This window comes from Castanea sativa, chromosome 6 (assembly GCF_040712315.1).
Source record: "Castanea sativa cultivar Marrone di Chiusa Pesio chromosome 6, ASM4071231v1".
NCBI lineage: Eukaryota > Viridiplantae > Streptophyta > Magnoliopsida > Fagales > Fagaceae > Castanea > Castanea sativa.
The window spans coordinates 37,612,955-37,630,626 of record NC_134018.1 but is presented as its reverse complement, the minus strand read 5'-3'; the positions used below and the strand labels follow the sequence as shown (position 1 = coordinate 37,630,626).

Sequence of the window (17,672 nt, the reverse complement as noted above, 5' to 3'; positions counted from 1 at the left end):
ACAATCAGTAACAACCTGCCACTTAAGATTTGTTGTAAAAATGTTGTGAAAATGTTGCGAAAATGTTGTAGAAGGCATACTTGCAATAACATCTGCCATTGGGTGAATCAGTGTACGCATAACAGGCCATTTAGGCATGCATTGTTTAATACTTGTTTGGATGTTCTATGGTTGTTCCCAAATCAAGCAACATGGTCATCTAAGCTTCAAGCCTTCAACTGAGTAGCTGCATTGCACTTCCCCTCCTTCAGTCACAATCTTTTCAAAAGCATAAAATCACTTTTGACAAAAAGATAAGGTAAATTGCAAGTACAACATCGTTTAAAGGGTGTGTGCCTGTGCAAGTCTATATTATGTGTCACTAGATTTTTGGTAATCAAAGATGATCCATGATATTATTTCTCCTTCTAATTGCAATTTTTTCCCCTCCTAATATGCAAGTCAGGAATACTAGAATCATTTAGGCATTTAAAAAAGCTTAAGATCCGCCAGAATACTCAAACTAACCACGAAAACGATCTAGACTACCCTCAACATAATGGAATCAGTATGTAGCGTGGCTAATCTCCTCAGGCTTCACCAAATGGTAACCATCTCGCAGCTTTTCTAGCCTATAAATCCCTTGACACTTTTAAGACCGCAGACAAGGTGTAGTAATTCTTTCGGCAAAGTGGTTAGCTTTGCATGAATATGCTTTCCACTAAAGGCTCACCAAACTCTTGTACAATAAGTGAAGCAAGCTATTGCGTGCTTTCAGGATTTTATCTGAGCTAGAGGATTTTGCATTCACTCGCAATTGCAATCAATTCCACTTTTAAACTCACTGGTTCATGAGCAACTTCCCCTCATGTGTCATGTATTTTAGTGCAATCAAATGAATCGATGTGTAAAGAGCAATCCTAGGACCACAATTTATTGCACAATTTTTGTTACAACTCACCACATGATGATTTGTGTGTAGTGGAAACATGGATCCACCACTTTTTCTTCATCACTCACAACTTGTCATGTAGCGAGTTGTGGCAAAAGTTGTACAATAAATTGTCTTAAACATTTCTCATTCTCATGAAGATGTAACGCCTTTCATCATGTTTATTTCCTGATGGGTTGCTCTCTATGCTTGCAACCAACACTGTACAACTTCACTGCTTAGACATGACACGAATTGAATTAGACAACTATTTTAATTTATGTAAAAAATTGTTAAGATAGTAGAAGCATTGATACCAATTCATTGCGAGAGTAGTTAATTATGGTATATTTATGTGAAATAATAATAGAAAAATCAAACGTCACATGAAAGACAGATTTACATGATGACAAAGATTTACATGATTCACCTTTGTCATGCCCACTAGAGGCACCGAGAAGAAAGTTTTACTAAAAATAAAGAATTTACAAAGGTAGCACAAAGAACTCACAAACCCAAATCTCAAGTACACCTAAAACATTATCACTTGCAGCTAACGCAAATTCTCTAAACAAAAGCGTGCAAAACCCAAAAGAAGTGCAAAAACTAAATACTGCACTTGGTGCAGTTTATTCAAGCCAACAATAAAACAAAAGTAATCAGGATTATGGACAGCCAGTTTGCTCTGGCCACTGTTGCAAAGGAACACTGGTATGAAATACTTGAACAGTGTCTCACTCCGTAATGTACAAAAGTCAGAGTCTGGATAAATCAGTATTGTCCAGTGCAACGCAATTTTCAGAAAAGCTGAATAGCTGGAAAACAGCTAAATGAGAGTAGTTACTAATCTTTCTGAGGTATAACATTCAAATATTACAAGCATGGAATGCTATACAAAATTTAAAAAAAAAAAATGATAATGATCTTTATGATACAACAATGTACATTAAAACAGTTACAGCTATTTGTTATACATCTGATGGGGAAAAAAATGTTTCTGCACTAGGAAGTGCCTCAACCATTAGGTAACTTCTCCTTCCTCTTTTTATAGTCTCGAAGCACTTTCTCCCTCTCCAAAGGAGTTGCAGAAAGTAACCACTTGCTAAATTCAAATTCTCCCATACCCGTGAACTGAGCAATGAGACTGTATTGGCTTCTCTTCCGATCTTTGATTGAAGGAACGTTTTCTTTCTCACTTATGCCATCTGGTTTGCTCCTCCTTGCTGCAGGCATATGGCTATCATTCTGAGGGATGCTTATATCCAACTTCCCTTGAATCCCAGGTCCAGCATTGACAATGTCTTCATTACGATGAGCATATACAATGCCTAAACACAAAAACATCGAATGATTTAATAGTATGTGAAATCCTTTAAAAAAACCCTACCAAAACTGTCTATTGTAATCCCTATTAATGCAAAATCCTTAGGCCAATGGCCTATAGATCCAATATTTTCCACTAGTATCCCAAGTACCCAACTATCTGGGATAGGCTAGAGTTTTTCTAAACAATAACCAACAATTAGATCTATCTCAAACAAAAACCTACCCAATTGCCACTAAGGGAAAATTCATATAAGAGGCTAAAATCTTTCTGAAATTCAAAGCCAATAATTCTATTTGTACAGCAATTGCCCAAGGTCTTTTTGACTTGCCTCTTCTCATAGTAGCACCTGCACAACTACACAAGCAGCTCTCATCTTAACACGTGCCATCTGTATTTATAATGCATTCAACGAGGCAAAAAATCACAGCAGAGCAGGTAATGACTGCCTATAGGGGTCCTAAAAGGTGGGAAACAAGATGTCATCAACACTACTAACTTCCTACATCTATTGTTTATAATGTTCACTAGTGCTTCTTGTTTATATAGATGGACAATGAATATCTTCCTCAAAATGCTTAGGAGGAAGGGGGGGACGTATAAAAAGGGGATGTGAATGCAGGGTAATAGTAAGAGAAGAAATTGAATTACAAAGAACAAGATAAACCTACCCATGTCTTCAAGCACTGGTTTACTTGTTTTAACCCTCTGAGAGTCACTAGGCACTCTGGTTTCAGACTCAGATGAAAATGTAACACCCACTTCCTCGGATGAAACAAAATTGTTTCCAAGTTCAATTAATCCTTTTTTCGTACTAAGATGATCCCCATGTTTGTGTCCCTGATTTTCATGTAATTCAATGATTTCACTGGTAAAGAGCTTATCAGATAGATCACGAAATAAATTGCTGATTCCAAAAAGCTCGCCTTGAAATTCCTTGCAATCCTGATATGGAGCTAATAAAGTGAAACACAAGAAATCTAATATTTGAAAACAAACAAAAAAATCAAGAACACCGCCACTCACAAAAGTGAATGTACCTGAACACCTTCAAAGTATCGCTTTTCCAATTTTCCAGAAACAGCTATATTTGATAGCTGCTGTTTATACACTTGACGGGAATAAACAAGTTCCTCGAGGGAACCAGCTGCAAGAAGGCGAAAAACCACTACATGCCGCTTCTGTCCAAATCGAAAGGACCTGTCCTGGGCCTGTAAGTCTTGGGCGGGATTCCAGTTTGGATCGAATATTACCACGCGATTTGCACTGACAAGATTTAATCCAAGCCCACCAGCTCGGGTTGATATGAGAAACACCTAAAACAAGAATTTAGAGCCCATTAGCAATTTGGATCACAAACTGAACATTTAATTTTTTGTTTGAAAATTTACTAGTTTGCTTGGACTTGAATTGAAGTCATCAACTAGAGACTGGCGCAAGTTGGTTGGGGTGGAACCATCAAGCCTTGAGAAGCAGTAGCCTTTGCGTATAAGAAATTTTTCCAGTATGTCCAGCATCCTAAGAATAGTAGATCAATTTCATGAGCAGGTAACGTCACACCAAACAAAAGAAGGCAAATGGAGAGAATTCACTGACAAAGAACATTAGTCATCTTAAATGTCAAATATATAACCATCAGAAATAATAGAGAAGTCAATCACAAAAAAATCCTCAAAAATATTTTTTCTAAAGAACATATTTGCTTATCTTCACATCCACAGAGTGAAAGATCTGTAACCCAAAATGGCTCCTACCCTGCAAGTTGAGAAGAATTAGAGATTGGACAGGAACCCAACATTTTTACAACTTCATTAAATAGGAATCGCCAACTACCCTATAGTAGTTTTTCTAGCGTTCCCCTTCATCATCCATTTTTTGCTTCCCTTCACATTCTAACAGCCCTTTAGCTACTAGTAGCCTCATCAATAATTGAAGGTAACAGAAGATACTTAGCTCCTGGCCCTTGCATTCTCAGAACATATAGTAAATTAGCAGCTTTTACACAGAGGTGAACATCAAATGACTGCAGCTTAGGACTCTCTCTCTCTCTCTCTCTCTCTCTCTCTCTCATGCCTAATTCTCATGGAACTAGCACAACTTTTTGTTTCTTGCTAATACTCACAGAAGAATCTTTCCTTTTCTAGTTTTAGGTTTGTTTAATTTTTTTTAGAGAGTTTTAACCTATGACGTTCGCTCCTGATGATAACACTTTATCATCAAACCAAGACACCAATTAGTTTTTGATGTAGGCGGAGATTGAATCCCAGATCTCTTATTCAACCATTAAAGACTTTACTAGTTGAGCTAACTAGAACCCACTGCTATTTTTAATCTTTATAAAGTGAAAGATTTGACTCCAATATAGCACGATGAGAAAGCAAACCACGTTGTCAGGATGGAAGACCGGGAAAGGTAAACGGTGGACCGCTTAGTGGTGGCCTAGCTCTGAACCTATGTTCCTATGACTTTGTTTCTCAGAAATTCATTAATGTGGAGTTTAGTAGATGTCTAAGGATTTCATAATTTTCCAAACTTGATAAAAATTGTTGATTTAATATAAGGAATGGCCCTAATGGTTGATTTGTTATCCAAATCAGTCAATGAGCTACTCTACTTTATTATTAGTTAAAATTCTTTTATACTGAGTTTAGAATGACCAGACAGAAAACAGAAAAACCAGATAATAGAATGATATATTGGAACTGGAAAACCATATTGTCAGACCTTAGCAGAGCGAATAATATTAAAATACCTTAAAAATAGAAAATAAAAGAACCTTGAACTAAAGGCTCTACATTGTAAAATAATGGCACATTACCTGACAGAGTAACTGAACAAAAGAACTTTATCGCCGTGCGAAACCCATGAGAGCATTAGCTTTTCCAGTGCTCGCATTTTGCCACAATGTTTGACATCACTTAGGCCCATGAAACTCTCACTTTGGGTGTTCCCTCCTGCCAAATCAATATCAGGGCCAAAGACAGCAGAGGCAAACTCTGCATCTTTTCTTTGTTTATCTGGATCATCCTTATGGTTAGGCTTAATCAACTCCAGGTGATTGCTTATCTGTTTCCCAAAGGTAAATATGCACAAAGCGAAACATAATTTTTTGAAATAAGTTAAAAATTTTATTGAATAAATATAATGATATAACACAGGATCCAGAAGATAGGAAAGAAGAAACAAGATCACAGTAGTATATATAATTATTTAAAACAGCTGGGAACACCATTTAGTTCAAGCATTGAAATATCCAACCTAAATCGAACTGTTAGCAGAAGCATCTCTGCATTAAAAATCAAAGGGTAATCTAGGTTTCAATTGGCTAAGCAATAAAAAGGTTGCCCTTTATAAGCAAGGGAGAGTCATATGAAAAGTTCTACTAATAATAAGAAGGTAAAAATCACAATTCACTGCCTCAACATAACTTATTAAACATTGACTATGAACATCATTTTCAGAGGATTCAAGTTTTGGGGCTTCCTTGTAAGGCAGGCTTCAAGCACTGATGCACATGTTAATGGAGGCAAATGTACTAAAATGCAAGGCACTTCAGAAACACAAGCTTGGTGTCTTAAGATTTTCTATTAAAAATTTATATGCCTCTTATGTAAACCAAACATACCAGGATCTTATCATCAGTAAGAGAGAAAAATGAAAACAAGTTTCACATCCTCTTCTTTTTCAGTACAGTTTAACTTTATTTTGACTCACACTTTAGATTGATTATGGCTTAACGAAAGCCTAAAAAGTTCTTGATGACTTAGGATCAATACAAATAAATCAATTGTGCTGACTGTTGAACAAGATTGGATGAATTTCAAAGCATCAAAATGCAATTGTAATTATTTTGTAAACTCTCAATGGTCCACAAGTTTTCTTTAATTTTCATGGTAGGTAATACCATTCTACTATGTTTAAATTTCATTTTTTTAATTACAATTTTTGTTTCATCTATTGTTGATTAATCTTGAAAAGATTTTGAAAATTTTAAAGCACTTATACTTCAATCTCAAAGTCAAGCTTCAGCTAATGTGAAGACACACACACACTCACACACACACACACACACACACACACACACACATACAAAATTGCTCTAGCTCTCACTTCTGAATTTATTAAAAATAATATAACTACAAAGGTTTGACTGGTCTAGGAAACTGCAGCAACAAGTCCTTCAGAAAATATAATAAAAAATAAAGTTGTGATAGACTCCTTATATTTTGGGAAGCACGGGTGCAGTGTTCGCGGCCTGACGTGGGGACGCGCAGGCGACGCCACTGCCTGCGCGTCCATGCCGCGTCGGGCATTAAAAAAAATAATTTTTTCGGTGCGATACGTGCCGATACGGCGCTGATTCAGGCTGACGCGCGCGAAATCGGGCCGATTCGGGCTGACGCGCGTGAAATCGGGCCGATTCGGGCTGACGCGCGTGAAATCGGGCTGATTCGGCCAGATTCGGTCCGTATCGGGCGCAACACCGATACCGGCGAAATCGGCCGATGCGGCCGAAATTCAAAAAAAAAAAAAAAAAAAGTGCAAACGGTGCGTTTGGAAAAAAAACAAAAACCCTATAGCTCTCACTCTTAGCCAAAACTCTCATTTCTCTTCAATTTTCAGAGTCCGCTTCTGCTCTCAGCCGACCCAACCCCTGCCTCTTCAATCTTCATTTTTCTTGCGCCTCTCTCCCACTCTCTGCCTTCACTCTTCAGCTAGGCTCTCTCCCTTTCTCTGCCTTCACTCTTCAGCTGTGCTAGTCTCATTTTTCAGCGCTCCACTTCGTCTCCCTTGCTCTCCGTCTCCTCTCACTGTCAGGTATCATAGCTCTCACACTCACACTTTTAGTTAATTGTTAATAGATGATTTTTTATTTAGTTAATAGTTATTATTAATGGAGTTGTATTCTAGTTATTATTTACTATAGTTCTTAAATTTGATATATGTTTATATAATGTGAAAAAAGTATGTTTAGCAATATATTAAAAATATAAATAAAAATATTTTTAATAATTTTTTAATCGCCGCACCCCGCCGCATCCGCACCCTACTTTTTTAGAAATTGCCGAGTCCCGCACCCGCTCCCGCACCTGCACCCGAATCCCGAAACGTACCCGTGCTTCATAGCTCATATTATGACTTAATGCCTATTTATTTTTCAGCAATGATTGTAATAATAAGAAAACAGAGCAACAATTTTCAAGAGCTTGCTAACCTGTTGCAACTTAACAAGGCAGGGAAGGACAAGGCAAAAGGGGCATGAATCACAACCATCAGGATTGTCCCTGTGAAGATAAGGCCAAATTACTCCATTTGGTACAGTCCTTTTGCAACATTCAACTTGAGTAAGAGGGCTTCCGCAGCTACATGGAAGGTCCTTATTTATAAGGCACTGGATGTCTGGTAGTTGTAACATTCTACTATAAACCCGTTTTTGCAATTCACTCATGGCACAGAACACAACATTATCTTCCTTTCCCATCATAAGATGGCCAATAGTCTCCTCCTTTGTCCTTCTCAACATATATTTCTGAAGAACTGCCACTAGGTGCTGTTTTCGCTTGTCAGCAACCTGAACAAATCTCTCAGGAGCAGTTGACCTCTGACCATGCTTGAGGGGTTCATCATAAAACTCCCGGAAATGTTCCCTTGTTCCCAAGGATCCTGGTGCGACCCAGTCAAAGAGGTTAAATAATTCCATTATTTTATTCTGCATTACAGTTCCTGTCAGACCAAAACGTTTTGGGGTTTTAATTTCTAAACATGCTCCGTAAAGCTTTGACTTTTCATTCTTAAGCCGGTGTGCCTCATCAACAATTACAATCTCCCACTTAACCTCAGACAAGATGCTGCCATAAATTCTGTATGTGTCAAAACTGGTAATAAGTATCTCAACTGCGTGTGCTTCTAACTTGTCATATATCAGATCGCGGTTTGCACCATGGTAAATAGAAACACTAAAGGTTGCCCACTTAGAGAACTCATCCTCCCAATTATGGATAACAGAAGTGGGGCAAATTATTAGTACAGGGCCCTTTTTGCCTACCTGATCCAGTATTGTTGAATCAGCACCTTCTCTATCTTTACCATATACAGCAGCCAGGAAGGCAATTGTTTGAATGGTCTTGCCAAGTCCCCTGTTCAAATTTAAAATAGGGAGAAGAACTTAATTACCCACAAGAAAGTTTAATGCAGTAATCAGAAGCAGCAAAGCCAAATACATATGCCCATGTTCACATACAAGCAGAGATGCACACATACGCCCCTACCATCTAACATATCCAAAATTTACAGTGCACACAATATCAGAAGCATCATTACAAAGTGCTGATCCCACTGAAGAGTGATCCTGGGAGGTATGGCTTGGATAATGTCATACCCTTCAGCATTTTTGCCATAAAGTTGCCACTCTCAAAACTTGAACCTGCACACATAGTTGGTAAAAAATATGCGTACTATACCATGTATTACACGTATGTATGTAGTTTTTGGAAAAAAAAAATCTTGTTTATTGTAGGAAACAAAAATACATGTGTTCTATAATTAGAAGTATAAAACACATCTGTGAAACACAGATAGGGACACAACCCTTCTTGAAAAATTAGGAAATGACACTGAGGATTTGACATTTAATTAATTGATCAATTAATATCTTAAGGTACATTTTATTTATTTTGAGGCATATTTTATGTTTATTTTCAAAATAGGTAACAACTATCAAAATATATAAAAACATATCTTAAATTAAGGAATCTTTTAAATAGTTTTTACTCATCTCGACACACTAAGGACCCATATGCAGGAGTGTCCCCAGCATGTCTGTGTCCAACATGTGTCTGACATGGATATGCCAAGGATTTTGGAATGTTCCTGCTTCTCATTAACATGTATTAAATGTTTCCTGCATTATACATGTACAAAAATACTTCATCTTGACTGAAATTTTATATTTTTATTAGCAATATAATTGTTTTCCTTGCTAAGGTGTGTCATTATATACAAAAACAAAATTATTAGTCATTTTTTTAGTTCCATGTTTTACTATTTATATTAAACATCAAAACTTTCATATTTTTATTAAATCTTGAATTTTTTTTTGATCGATTGAGATTTTTCTATAATTTGAATGATTAAATCTTATTATAAGATATAATAAGATCTAATTATTTTGTGTTGGGCAGTACCCAAGAGCATTTTCTTCTTTAATTTCAGGGAAACCCATTTTCTGAAATGACTCATTCAGAAACAAAACATGAACTATATTGAGCAACTCAAAAAATCCTGTGTACTTACATGTCATCTCCAAGAATGCCTCCATGGTTGTTCTTGTATAAACTATATAAAAACTTCACGCCTACTCTTTGATGTTCAAGCAACCTACAGTTGATAGACGCAGGAACCTGAAAAGCATTGATTCCTATGAACAGAATTCCAAAAACATCTATAGCTTCACCAAGGAAAAAAAATTTGACACTGTAGGGTCTTCATTGTTCTAATGAACATTCCCCCCCCCCCCCCAACCCCCAACAAAGAAAGAAAGAAAAAAGTAATACCAAAGATATCTGCTAAGAAGAGCAATTTACAGTAATGGTGAAAATTTCATGGAGATGACTATCATTAGTTTGTGCTTTCCCCACAGTAGAGAATTTTTTTCACTCATTTTTCTGTTCCCCTCCATCCAAACTGGCCATAATTGATGAGAAGCTGGCAGGAAAGAGAAAAGAAAAGAAAACTAAAAAACCTTTAACAACCACTGTAACATTAGCCTATTATAGAATTTCAACTTTCCAGTTCTTCTCATATGTCTTTTGGGAATATAAAATGTATAAGTTTAGTGTTCTCTCTAAGATGATTCAGTATCCAAAACAGTCTGGTAGACCCATACTAATTAATGCTTTCCCTGTGGAGTAATGTTATGATACATATCATGTGACAATTTGGCTGCCACATTAGTTTGCAAAATTAATTATGTAAAACTCTTTGCATGTTTAGCATTTCCCAAAATCATATATGTAATATTTACTGTTTATGGAAAGCACTCCTATGATCCACTTAAACAAAATCCATATTTCAATATGCATTTATGCACATATCCAATTGAATTTGAAAACTGAGAGTTAAAACCTCTCTCTCTCTCTCTCTCTCTCACACACACACAGTTCACAATTTACTATCCAAAGGGAAATTCATGAATAACCAAATTAATCAATCTTTCCCAATTCGTTTCTCTCTAATCCCAAGGAATAATACAGAACAAGCAAATAGCAAGTATTGAAAATATTTCAAAAGAAAACTATGCACAAAGCAAGACCAAAAATTTAAATCCAGCAATATGAATTTACACAACATGTACACAAATCACAAATGGGTTCTTAAAGACAGAAACTTGGTAAGCATAAAATCACCTGTACAACTGGAACTTCACCCTGTGAGGACAGAACCAATGGCTCAAAGGGTCCTGTATGCTCAAACTGAAACTGACCCAATTTGGTGGGTCTACCAAACCCATCTGGTTCTTCTGCCTCTTCCTTTTCTTCTTCATCACTATGACGTTGAGGTTGTTGGTTAGGTAAGCAATGTGGTTTTTGGGGTTGGGGCAGATACTCTGGGTCTTGGAGGCGCAGAAGCTGTTGAGAGAGAGAAGACTTTGGGGGTTTTCTAGGGCTTATGGGGTCAAAGCTTTGGGTTTTGGATGTGGAATTCAATGATGAAGATGGGTTTTTGGTGCAGGGCTTGAGGGTTTCTTTGAAGATGTGCAGTGACATGTGGGAAAAGGTGAGGAATTTCTGGTAACAGTTTTCAAAGAAAAGTGTTTTTTGGGACTTGTGATTTTGTGGTGGGGAGTGTGTTTTTGTTGTTCCAGAAAACAAAAAACAGACTTAACCGCCCAAGGGCAAGAGGGTTTGATTTTTGAGTCTTGTCGAGTTCTGATTCAGTCACCTCTGGTGATGGGGGAAAGAGTTCACCAAGCCCTGTCGTGAGGCCACCTGGCATGACTGAAATATATGACAGGATTTTTTTAAGAAAAAAATATAATAAAAAATGGATGACAAGATTGGTAAGATCAACATTCTATAATTTCTTTTGTCTAATTACAATTTTAGTCTATAAATATGATTCAATTTCGTTTCTAAATTCAATTTTGTTTCTAAATTTACATGTTGAGTAAGGCTTGGATTTAGTGTTCTTGTACGCTAAACCCAACATAATGCAAACATGTGATAAGTGTTAAATATGTTTTCGTTAATTTGGAGAGTTCTTGTTACTATTGTTTAAAGATAGTTTTTAGTATTTAAAAAACATTACACGTATTTTTATATTTTTTTTCACTTACACGTATTTCCATAAAACAACAACAACGTTAATAAAAATTTCTTATTAAATAGGCCTTTGGTTTCAATGCATAAGAATGCCATCTCGAGTCATGTCTTTAACTCATCAATTTAATTCATAAAGTTTTTAAAAAATAATTTCACTTACCAAGTGTATTTTTCAAGCATCAATTGGGAAAGAAAAGTATAAACATGCAACTTAACATAGTGGACTTTGAGGGGAAATAAAGAAGAAGAAGAGAGGGAGATAATGAGTATATAAACTATAAAGAGAAAAGGAAATTGTCACGCATGATTTTAGATAGATTTTTGGGTAAAATACTATTTACATTCCTAAATTTTACTAAAAATTTGTTTTTCGTCTTTAAACTTTGAAAAGTTCTTTTTTCATCCCTAAACTATAGGGATAAAAAGAAACTTTTTGTAAAGTTTAAGGGCATAAGTAAAACATTTTCAATAATTTAGGTATGAAAGATGAACTTTTCAATAGTTTAGGGACAAAAAATGAACTTTGTAAGTTTTAGAGATGAAAAACAAACATTTGGTGAAGTTTAGGAACCAAAATAGTATTTTACCCTTGATTTTTTTTTTTTTTGTTGTTGAGAAACATAGATTTTCTATTTTAATAACTTAAAAGTGTAATTTATGTTGGGATAAATTAGTGCCCGATTGCACCAATTAACTAGTTTTAAGCCAAGTTTAATTTATTTTCTAATTATGCTCAAGGTTTAATGCTATATCAAAACATGCACGCCATATCACAATAATCAAAGTAGAAGAAAATAACATAAGCGATAATGCGATATGGTGATGAAAAGAAAACCTGAATCAAGAAAAACTCTTTGACGACTTAACCACCAACCCTACAAGCAAAATAAATCCAATATAAAGAATGGAAGTTTTATAGCAGTTTTAACCCTAAATCTATTAAGGTTTAGTTTGGTTCAGCTTTAAGTTTCTATACGTTTTAAAATTTTGGAAGAAAATACACTCTATCACCCTAATCTATACTTCAAATTACACATTGCATCTTAAATTTTCAGAATGCATGGTTAGCACCTTAAACTATAACTCGTGCTACACTTTGCACCATGTTGTCAATTCTACCATTATCTTAGAAGTAATAAACCATTAGTGAAATCATTCCTATGGGAGAAATTAATTTGGACAATTTAATAATCAAAGCTCCACATATTTTAAGTTCTTGGGCAGTTAATCGGTTAATCCTCCTTGAGGTAAAAGACTTTGTGAGTATGGTTTGGCTTCTTCTTTGGTTTTGCACCACACACCGTTAACCTAATAAAAAAATTAAAAAAAGAGAGGTGGAATTACACTTTTCCATCATAAACTATCACCCTGATTACGCTTCACCCCTAAACTATAGAAATACAGGATCAACCCCTCAATTTCAAAAGTAGGTTACACTCAATCCCCTACCATTTATATTGCTATTAACTATAACATAATTTGTAAAGAGGGGTAAATTGGTCTTTTAATGTTAAGTACATTAGATTTAGTGGTAGTGCTACATGCAAGGTGCAATTATGAACACTCAGACTTGCAACTATAACCTGTTTTGTCTACCTTACAAAAAGTTATTGACTATTCTAACTTGAAGATCTTCAAGAATTTGGGTTCAATAAAAATAGAGTAATACTATATCCACGACAATTTTGGGTTCAATAAAAATAGAGTAATACTATATCCACGACAATTTTATAACAACAAGTTATAGGTTTACAAAAGTACCCAATACATACCACTTTGAGTTGGTTATAGCCTTTTTGTTTTGTCCGCCTCCCCCACCTGATTTTTATGAGTTATAAGTTAGAAAGTAACTTTTCAAACCTTAGTCTTATCCCCCACCTTTCCATTAGGCCACTTGACCAAGTCTTCTCCCCTTCCCCATGTGTGTGTTAAAAAAAAACTTAGTATTCTTCAAAAAAAAATAAAAAAACCATACTTTATTTTATTTTTCAAGGAAAGCATTCAATGTCCTTTTTTTTAAGGTTTTTTTTAAACATGAACAATGCAATTTTTTATTTTTAATTAAAAAAATAGAAACAATGCATTTAATCTGCAGTATTTTTTTTTAATCTATAGCATTTGTTTATATATATATATATATATATATATATATATATATATATATATATATATATATATTCTTCTATAGTATTTGGTAACTTATTTGGTTAGCGTTATACTCCTTGTAAAATAAATATAAATTATGTCAAAAGATATTTTATACATTAATATATACCTAAAAATATATAATTATTAATTAATTAATTTTCATACCCCAAATGTGTCGAATTCTAGTTTTTCATTCATTCACCTTCGTGCAAGTGTGTCTGACCCAATTTCTCCTTCATTACATTTAAGCCCAAAAAATCATCACACATATAAATAAATAAAGAGTCTCTTTCCTTATTAATGTGGTATTCCAAATTTAATATATTACATTAACTTCTCATCTACCACATTAACTCACTTATCTTTACATTTAATTTACCAACTTATTAAGCATTAAAATATTAAAATTAACTACTCCCTCCGTCCCAGTTTGTTGTCCTCTATTTTATTTTGAAATGTTCTAAAATATTATCCTGTTTCTAAAAATGAAAGTCATTAATTTACTAATGTTCCTCTTATACCCTTACGTACTTTATTTTCAAAACTATTTGAAAAAAAAACTAACAAATATTTAAAAAATCAATATAATTGGGGGCACCTTTTTAGCTGCCTCATTAAGAATAACTCTTTAAAAAAAAGTTAATAAATTTATTTGAGGTTAGTTTTGTAAATATATACATTTTTATAAGGCAAACAAGACAATAAATGATATTCTTTTAAAAAGTTTGTCTTTTTACATAGGACAAATACATTGGGCCGGAGAGAGTATTTAATATTAAAATGCTACAACAAACACCAAAATAGACAAAAGATGAGACATTCAAATTTGAAACAAAATTATAACTTTAGAGGGTTAATCATGTATTTTGATAGTTAAGGGGGTTAAGTATAATTAGGATGAAATATTTTGGTGAAAAAGTATAATTCATCCCAATTTCCACGTCAAAGTTTACAGATTCTTTTACTTACTTGAACTGTGAGGATGTTTGGCTACTGCTGGTCTTTCATCAGCTACACACTTCGAGATATGGGTGCTGAATAATTGTGAGAACAACCAGTGGGCTAAAGAATACAGAAATTATAATATGGTTAAAAAAATGGTGCGTGTAAATTATGTGATAGGTTTATTGAGAATAGTGCGAATAAGTTCAACCAGTTAAGAATATTAAAAAAATTCAAAGATGGCGAGAAAAGTTCCATAACTTAAGAACAAAACTAAAAGAGTAACTGCTCTAAATTTCTTCGGAGGAATTCTATAAATTAAATATTCAAGACAAAGCCCTTGGGAGGGAGGAGCTCTCACTCTTCAGAAAAATTATCTATTATGTATCATAGCACAAGAATTTAAGAGTACAATAAATTATGATATTGTTTATTAGTAGCAACTAGTGTTAGTTTTGGAGTGAGGACATTTATGGATTTATATAATATTGATAATTCCTATCAAATATAAGTAAAATCTTATCTTTATAATGGGCTCAGTTAGTTCAACTAGAGAAGTTTTTTGTTCAAATAAGAGGTCTAGAGTTTGAGTTTTCGTCTACACTGAAATTGATAATATATTAGTTTGATGATAATAAAGAATAATAATCATAAAGTGGATGACAAAAGTTGAAATTCTATTGTATCTATAAAAAATGTTTAAGATTTTTTACTTATTATTTAAGTTTGAGATTTTGAGTAGAATTGTGGTGTGCCTTTGTGTTAGAATCATTTTTCCTCTCTCTTTTGTGTGTGCGTTTGTTTCTCAAAAAAAAAAAAGGTTTGATTATTTAACTTCACATTCAAGTGATAACTTAGTGGTAATAATATTCTTTGTAGTGTTCTATGTCTCTAATTTGAACTATACCGCACCCTCTCCCACTATCTATGTATCTAAAAAAATTCATTATTTAAGTCTTTTTAAACAAAATATATAAAACCAAAAATATTATTTCATATTCTTTGTTGTACACTATGTACACATAACCACCATAATTTAATGTGTAATGTATAAATTTTTTTGTAGATGTTCACATTTAAAATGTGAAATAGGTGATGTATACAAAGTAAAACTAAGAGTGTGAAAGAATCAATACCCTAAACTTGATGTTTTATGCGTGGAAAATTAAGCAATTTTTGACCTAATTGTTAGTGCTATTAGCAAACCAAATTTAAACAACCTACTGCTTGGCTCAAATCATTTGTAAATCACTAAATTGTACTCTCACTACTAAATTGTACTCTCATTTGTAAGATCTTATATATCCTCGTTCCAGAAATAACAAAAAAGTACAATTTATTTTTTGGACTCTCAAATTCATCCGAGGTAATAGTCATAAGTTTCACCCTAATAAATTTTTAAGGTCAAATTTAATTATCATCTACCAAATTAATTTCATATTCAATTCAGCATCAACAGACGACGGAATTTAATGTATTATTTAAAGTTATTATAGCCGTTATTAATTAAGCAACCAAAAGAAAAATTCTATGTTCTATTTAATTAGAACGATTAATTAATTTCTGCAACCATAAAATAATGAAAATGAACTTATTTTTCGTAAAAGGAAAATATACTTTTTTCAGTTTGAGAGTACAGCAAGTAGCAACCGGAATCTTATAGAAAGCAATTAATTTAATTTAATTTTTCATTTTGGTCGGTGGCCAATGAAAGATTTCCAACCTATAAAGCTAATGAAACACCACAATTACAGCCTAAACGGCCCTTATCTTATTCTGTCGCATAAAACAAAATTAGCAGAACAAAACCTCAAATTCCAAAGCCTTTCATGACCGTTAAGTCTCTCACATGGCGCGACGTGTGAAAAAAAAACCCTTCAGTCCCTCACTGTCATTAGCTGAAATGAAACGCCTATCAAAATTTATTACAGCTACCCAAATGCCAGCAAAGATTGCCATAGTATTTTTCACCACCACTGTGCCATTTGCATGCTCTACAACGGTCATTTTCTCTCCAATCCCTCTATATATTCCTCACTGGCCTGGCTCACATTTCTCATCACCCTCTCTATTAAGACTTTCTAGCAAACATAGTTGTCTGATATACACTTAGGAGTACTACTACTACTACTCTTGTTTGTGCAATGGGGTCTCTCTCATTTCTTGGCTTTCTATTTGGGGTATTAATTATGCGGTCTCTTAGCTCATCCCAAGCTCACAAATTCTTGGTTGGTGGAAAAGATGGTTGGGAATCAAACCCTTCTGAGAATTACAATCACTGGGCTGAAAGAAATAGATTTCAAGTCAATGATACTCTCGGTAAGATATAAGCCTCTCTCCCTCTCAATTTATGATACACACAATCAACGTTTTCTGTTTGTTTCTGACGATGATTCTTTAAGTTGTTTGAGTTCTGGGTATATTGAATGTTTCTTCATGTTTTCAGTTTTCAAATACAAGAAAGGGTCAGATTCAGTGTTGGTGGTAACAAAGGACCAGTACAATTCATGCAACACCACAAGTCCCAAACAGTCCTTGACAGACGGAGAGTCAGTCTTCAAGTTCAATCGTTCAGGTCCATTTTACTTCATCAGTGGAACTGGTGATAACTGCAAAAAGGGACAGAAGCTCATCATAATTGTCTTGACCGTGCGAAACAAAACTCACCACGCTCCTCCGCCTTCTACTGCTCCGGTGCCCAAACCACCCGTGTCGCCATCCCCGACTGCTGAAACCCCGGCATCACCTCCTACAACGCAGCCTCCAGTAGCCAAGAGCCCGAAAGGAGAGTCACCTCAGCCTGCAGGCGTGAACCCATCGGATTTGGATCCTCCGGCTCCAGCTCCAGCTCCAGCTCCATCTAAATCAAGTGCACCAGGTTTTACTGGTTCAGTTGGGTTGGATTTGGGTATTAGTATTGGAGTGAGTTTGGTTTTAGGCAGCTTTGTTGGGATGGTTTAGAATTTAGAGCCTTGGTGGGGGAGGATGGTATAAGACCAGATTGTTGTTTGCAAGTATAATATGGAAA

General features: G+C 34.7%; 2 protein-coding genes across 4 annotated transcripts; one reads left to right on the top strand and one right to left on the bottom strand.

Annotated features, from left to right (window-relative positions):
* Nucleotides 1–1,673: 1,673 nt before the first annotated feature.
* On the bottom strand, nt 1,674–11,089 carry LOC142641566 (switch 2). 3 transcript variants are annotated; one of them, XR_012845423.1, is made up of 9 exons: nt 10,640–11,089; nt 9,528–9,634; nt 7,450–8,371; nt 5,053–5,300; nt 3,626–3,752; nt 3,275–3,550; nt 2,906–3,179; nt 2,460–2,591; nt 2,102–2,238 (listed from the first exon to the last, which is right to left on the bottom strand). XR_012845423.1 is itself a non-coding variant. In XM_075816011.1 (8 exons), exons 1-8 carry the CDS (start codon nt 10,997–10,999, stop codon nt 1,925–1,927), a joined length of 2,628 nt encoding a protein of 875 aa, XP_075672126.1. In that variant the 5' UTR covers nt 11,000–11,089; the 3' UTR covers nt 1,674–1,924. The 3 variants fall into 3 exon arrangements, 2 of the variants coding, with proteins under 2 accessions (XP_075672126.1, XP_075672127.1); XM_075816011.1 differs by lacking the exon at nt 2,460–2,591 and having other exon boundaries at nt 1,674–2,238; XM_075816012.1 differs by lacking the exons at nt 2,460–2,591; nt 9,528–9,634 and having other exon boundaries at nt 1,674–2,238; nt 10,640–10,922.
* Nucleotides 11,090–16,709: 5,620 nt separating this feature from the next.
* LOC142641790 (early nodulin-like protein 3) lies at nt 16,710–17,672 on the top strand. Its single transcript, XM_075816266.1, has 2 exons — nt 16,710–16,963; nt 17,091–17,672. The coding sequence occupies exons 1-2, from the start codon at nt 16,789–16,791 to the stop codon at nt 17,603–17,605; spliced, it is 690 nt and encodes a 229-aa protein (XP_075672381.1). The 5' UTR covers nt 16,710–16,788; the 3' UTR covers nt 17,606–17,672.

What these genes read in the sequence shown, in the direction of transcription:
- LOC142641566 (XM_075816011.1), bottom strand. Translation starts at nt 10,999, where the DNA reads ATGTCACTGCACATCTTCAAAGAAACCCTCAAGCCCTGCACCAAAAAC. An exon ending in GTGAAGTTCCAGTTGTACAG is followed by an intron (nt 9,635 to 10,639) that starts GTGATTTTATGC and finishes AATGCTTTTCAG; the next exon opens with GTTCCTGCGTCTATCAACTG. An exon ending in ATTCAAGTCCAAGCAAACTA is followed by an intron (nt 3,551 to 3,625) that starts GTAAATTTTCAA and finishes TTCTTGTTTTAG; the next exon opens with GTGTTTCTCATATCAACCCG.
- LOC142641790 (XM_075816266.1), top strand. Translation starts at nt 16,789, where the DNA reads ATGGGGTCTCTCTCATTTCTTGGCTTTCTATTTGGGGTATTAATTATG. An exon ending in TCAAGTCAATGATACTCTCG is followed by an intron (nt 16,964 to 17,090) that starts GTAAGATATAAG and finishes TCATGTTTTCAG; the next exon opens with TTTTCAAATACAAGAAAGGG.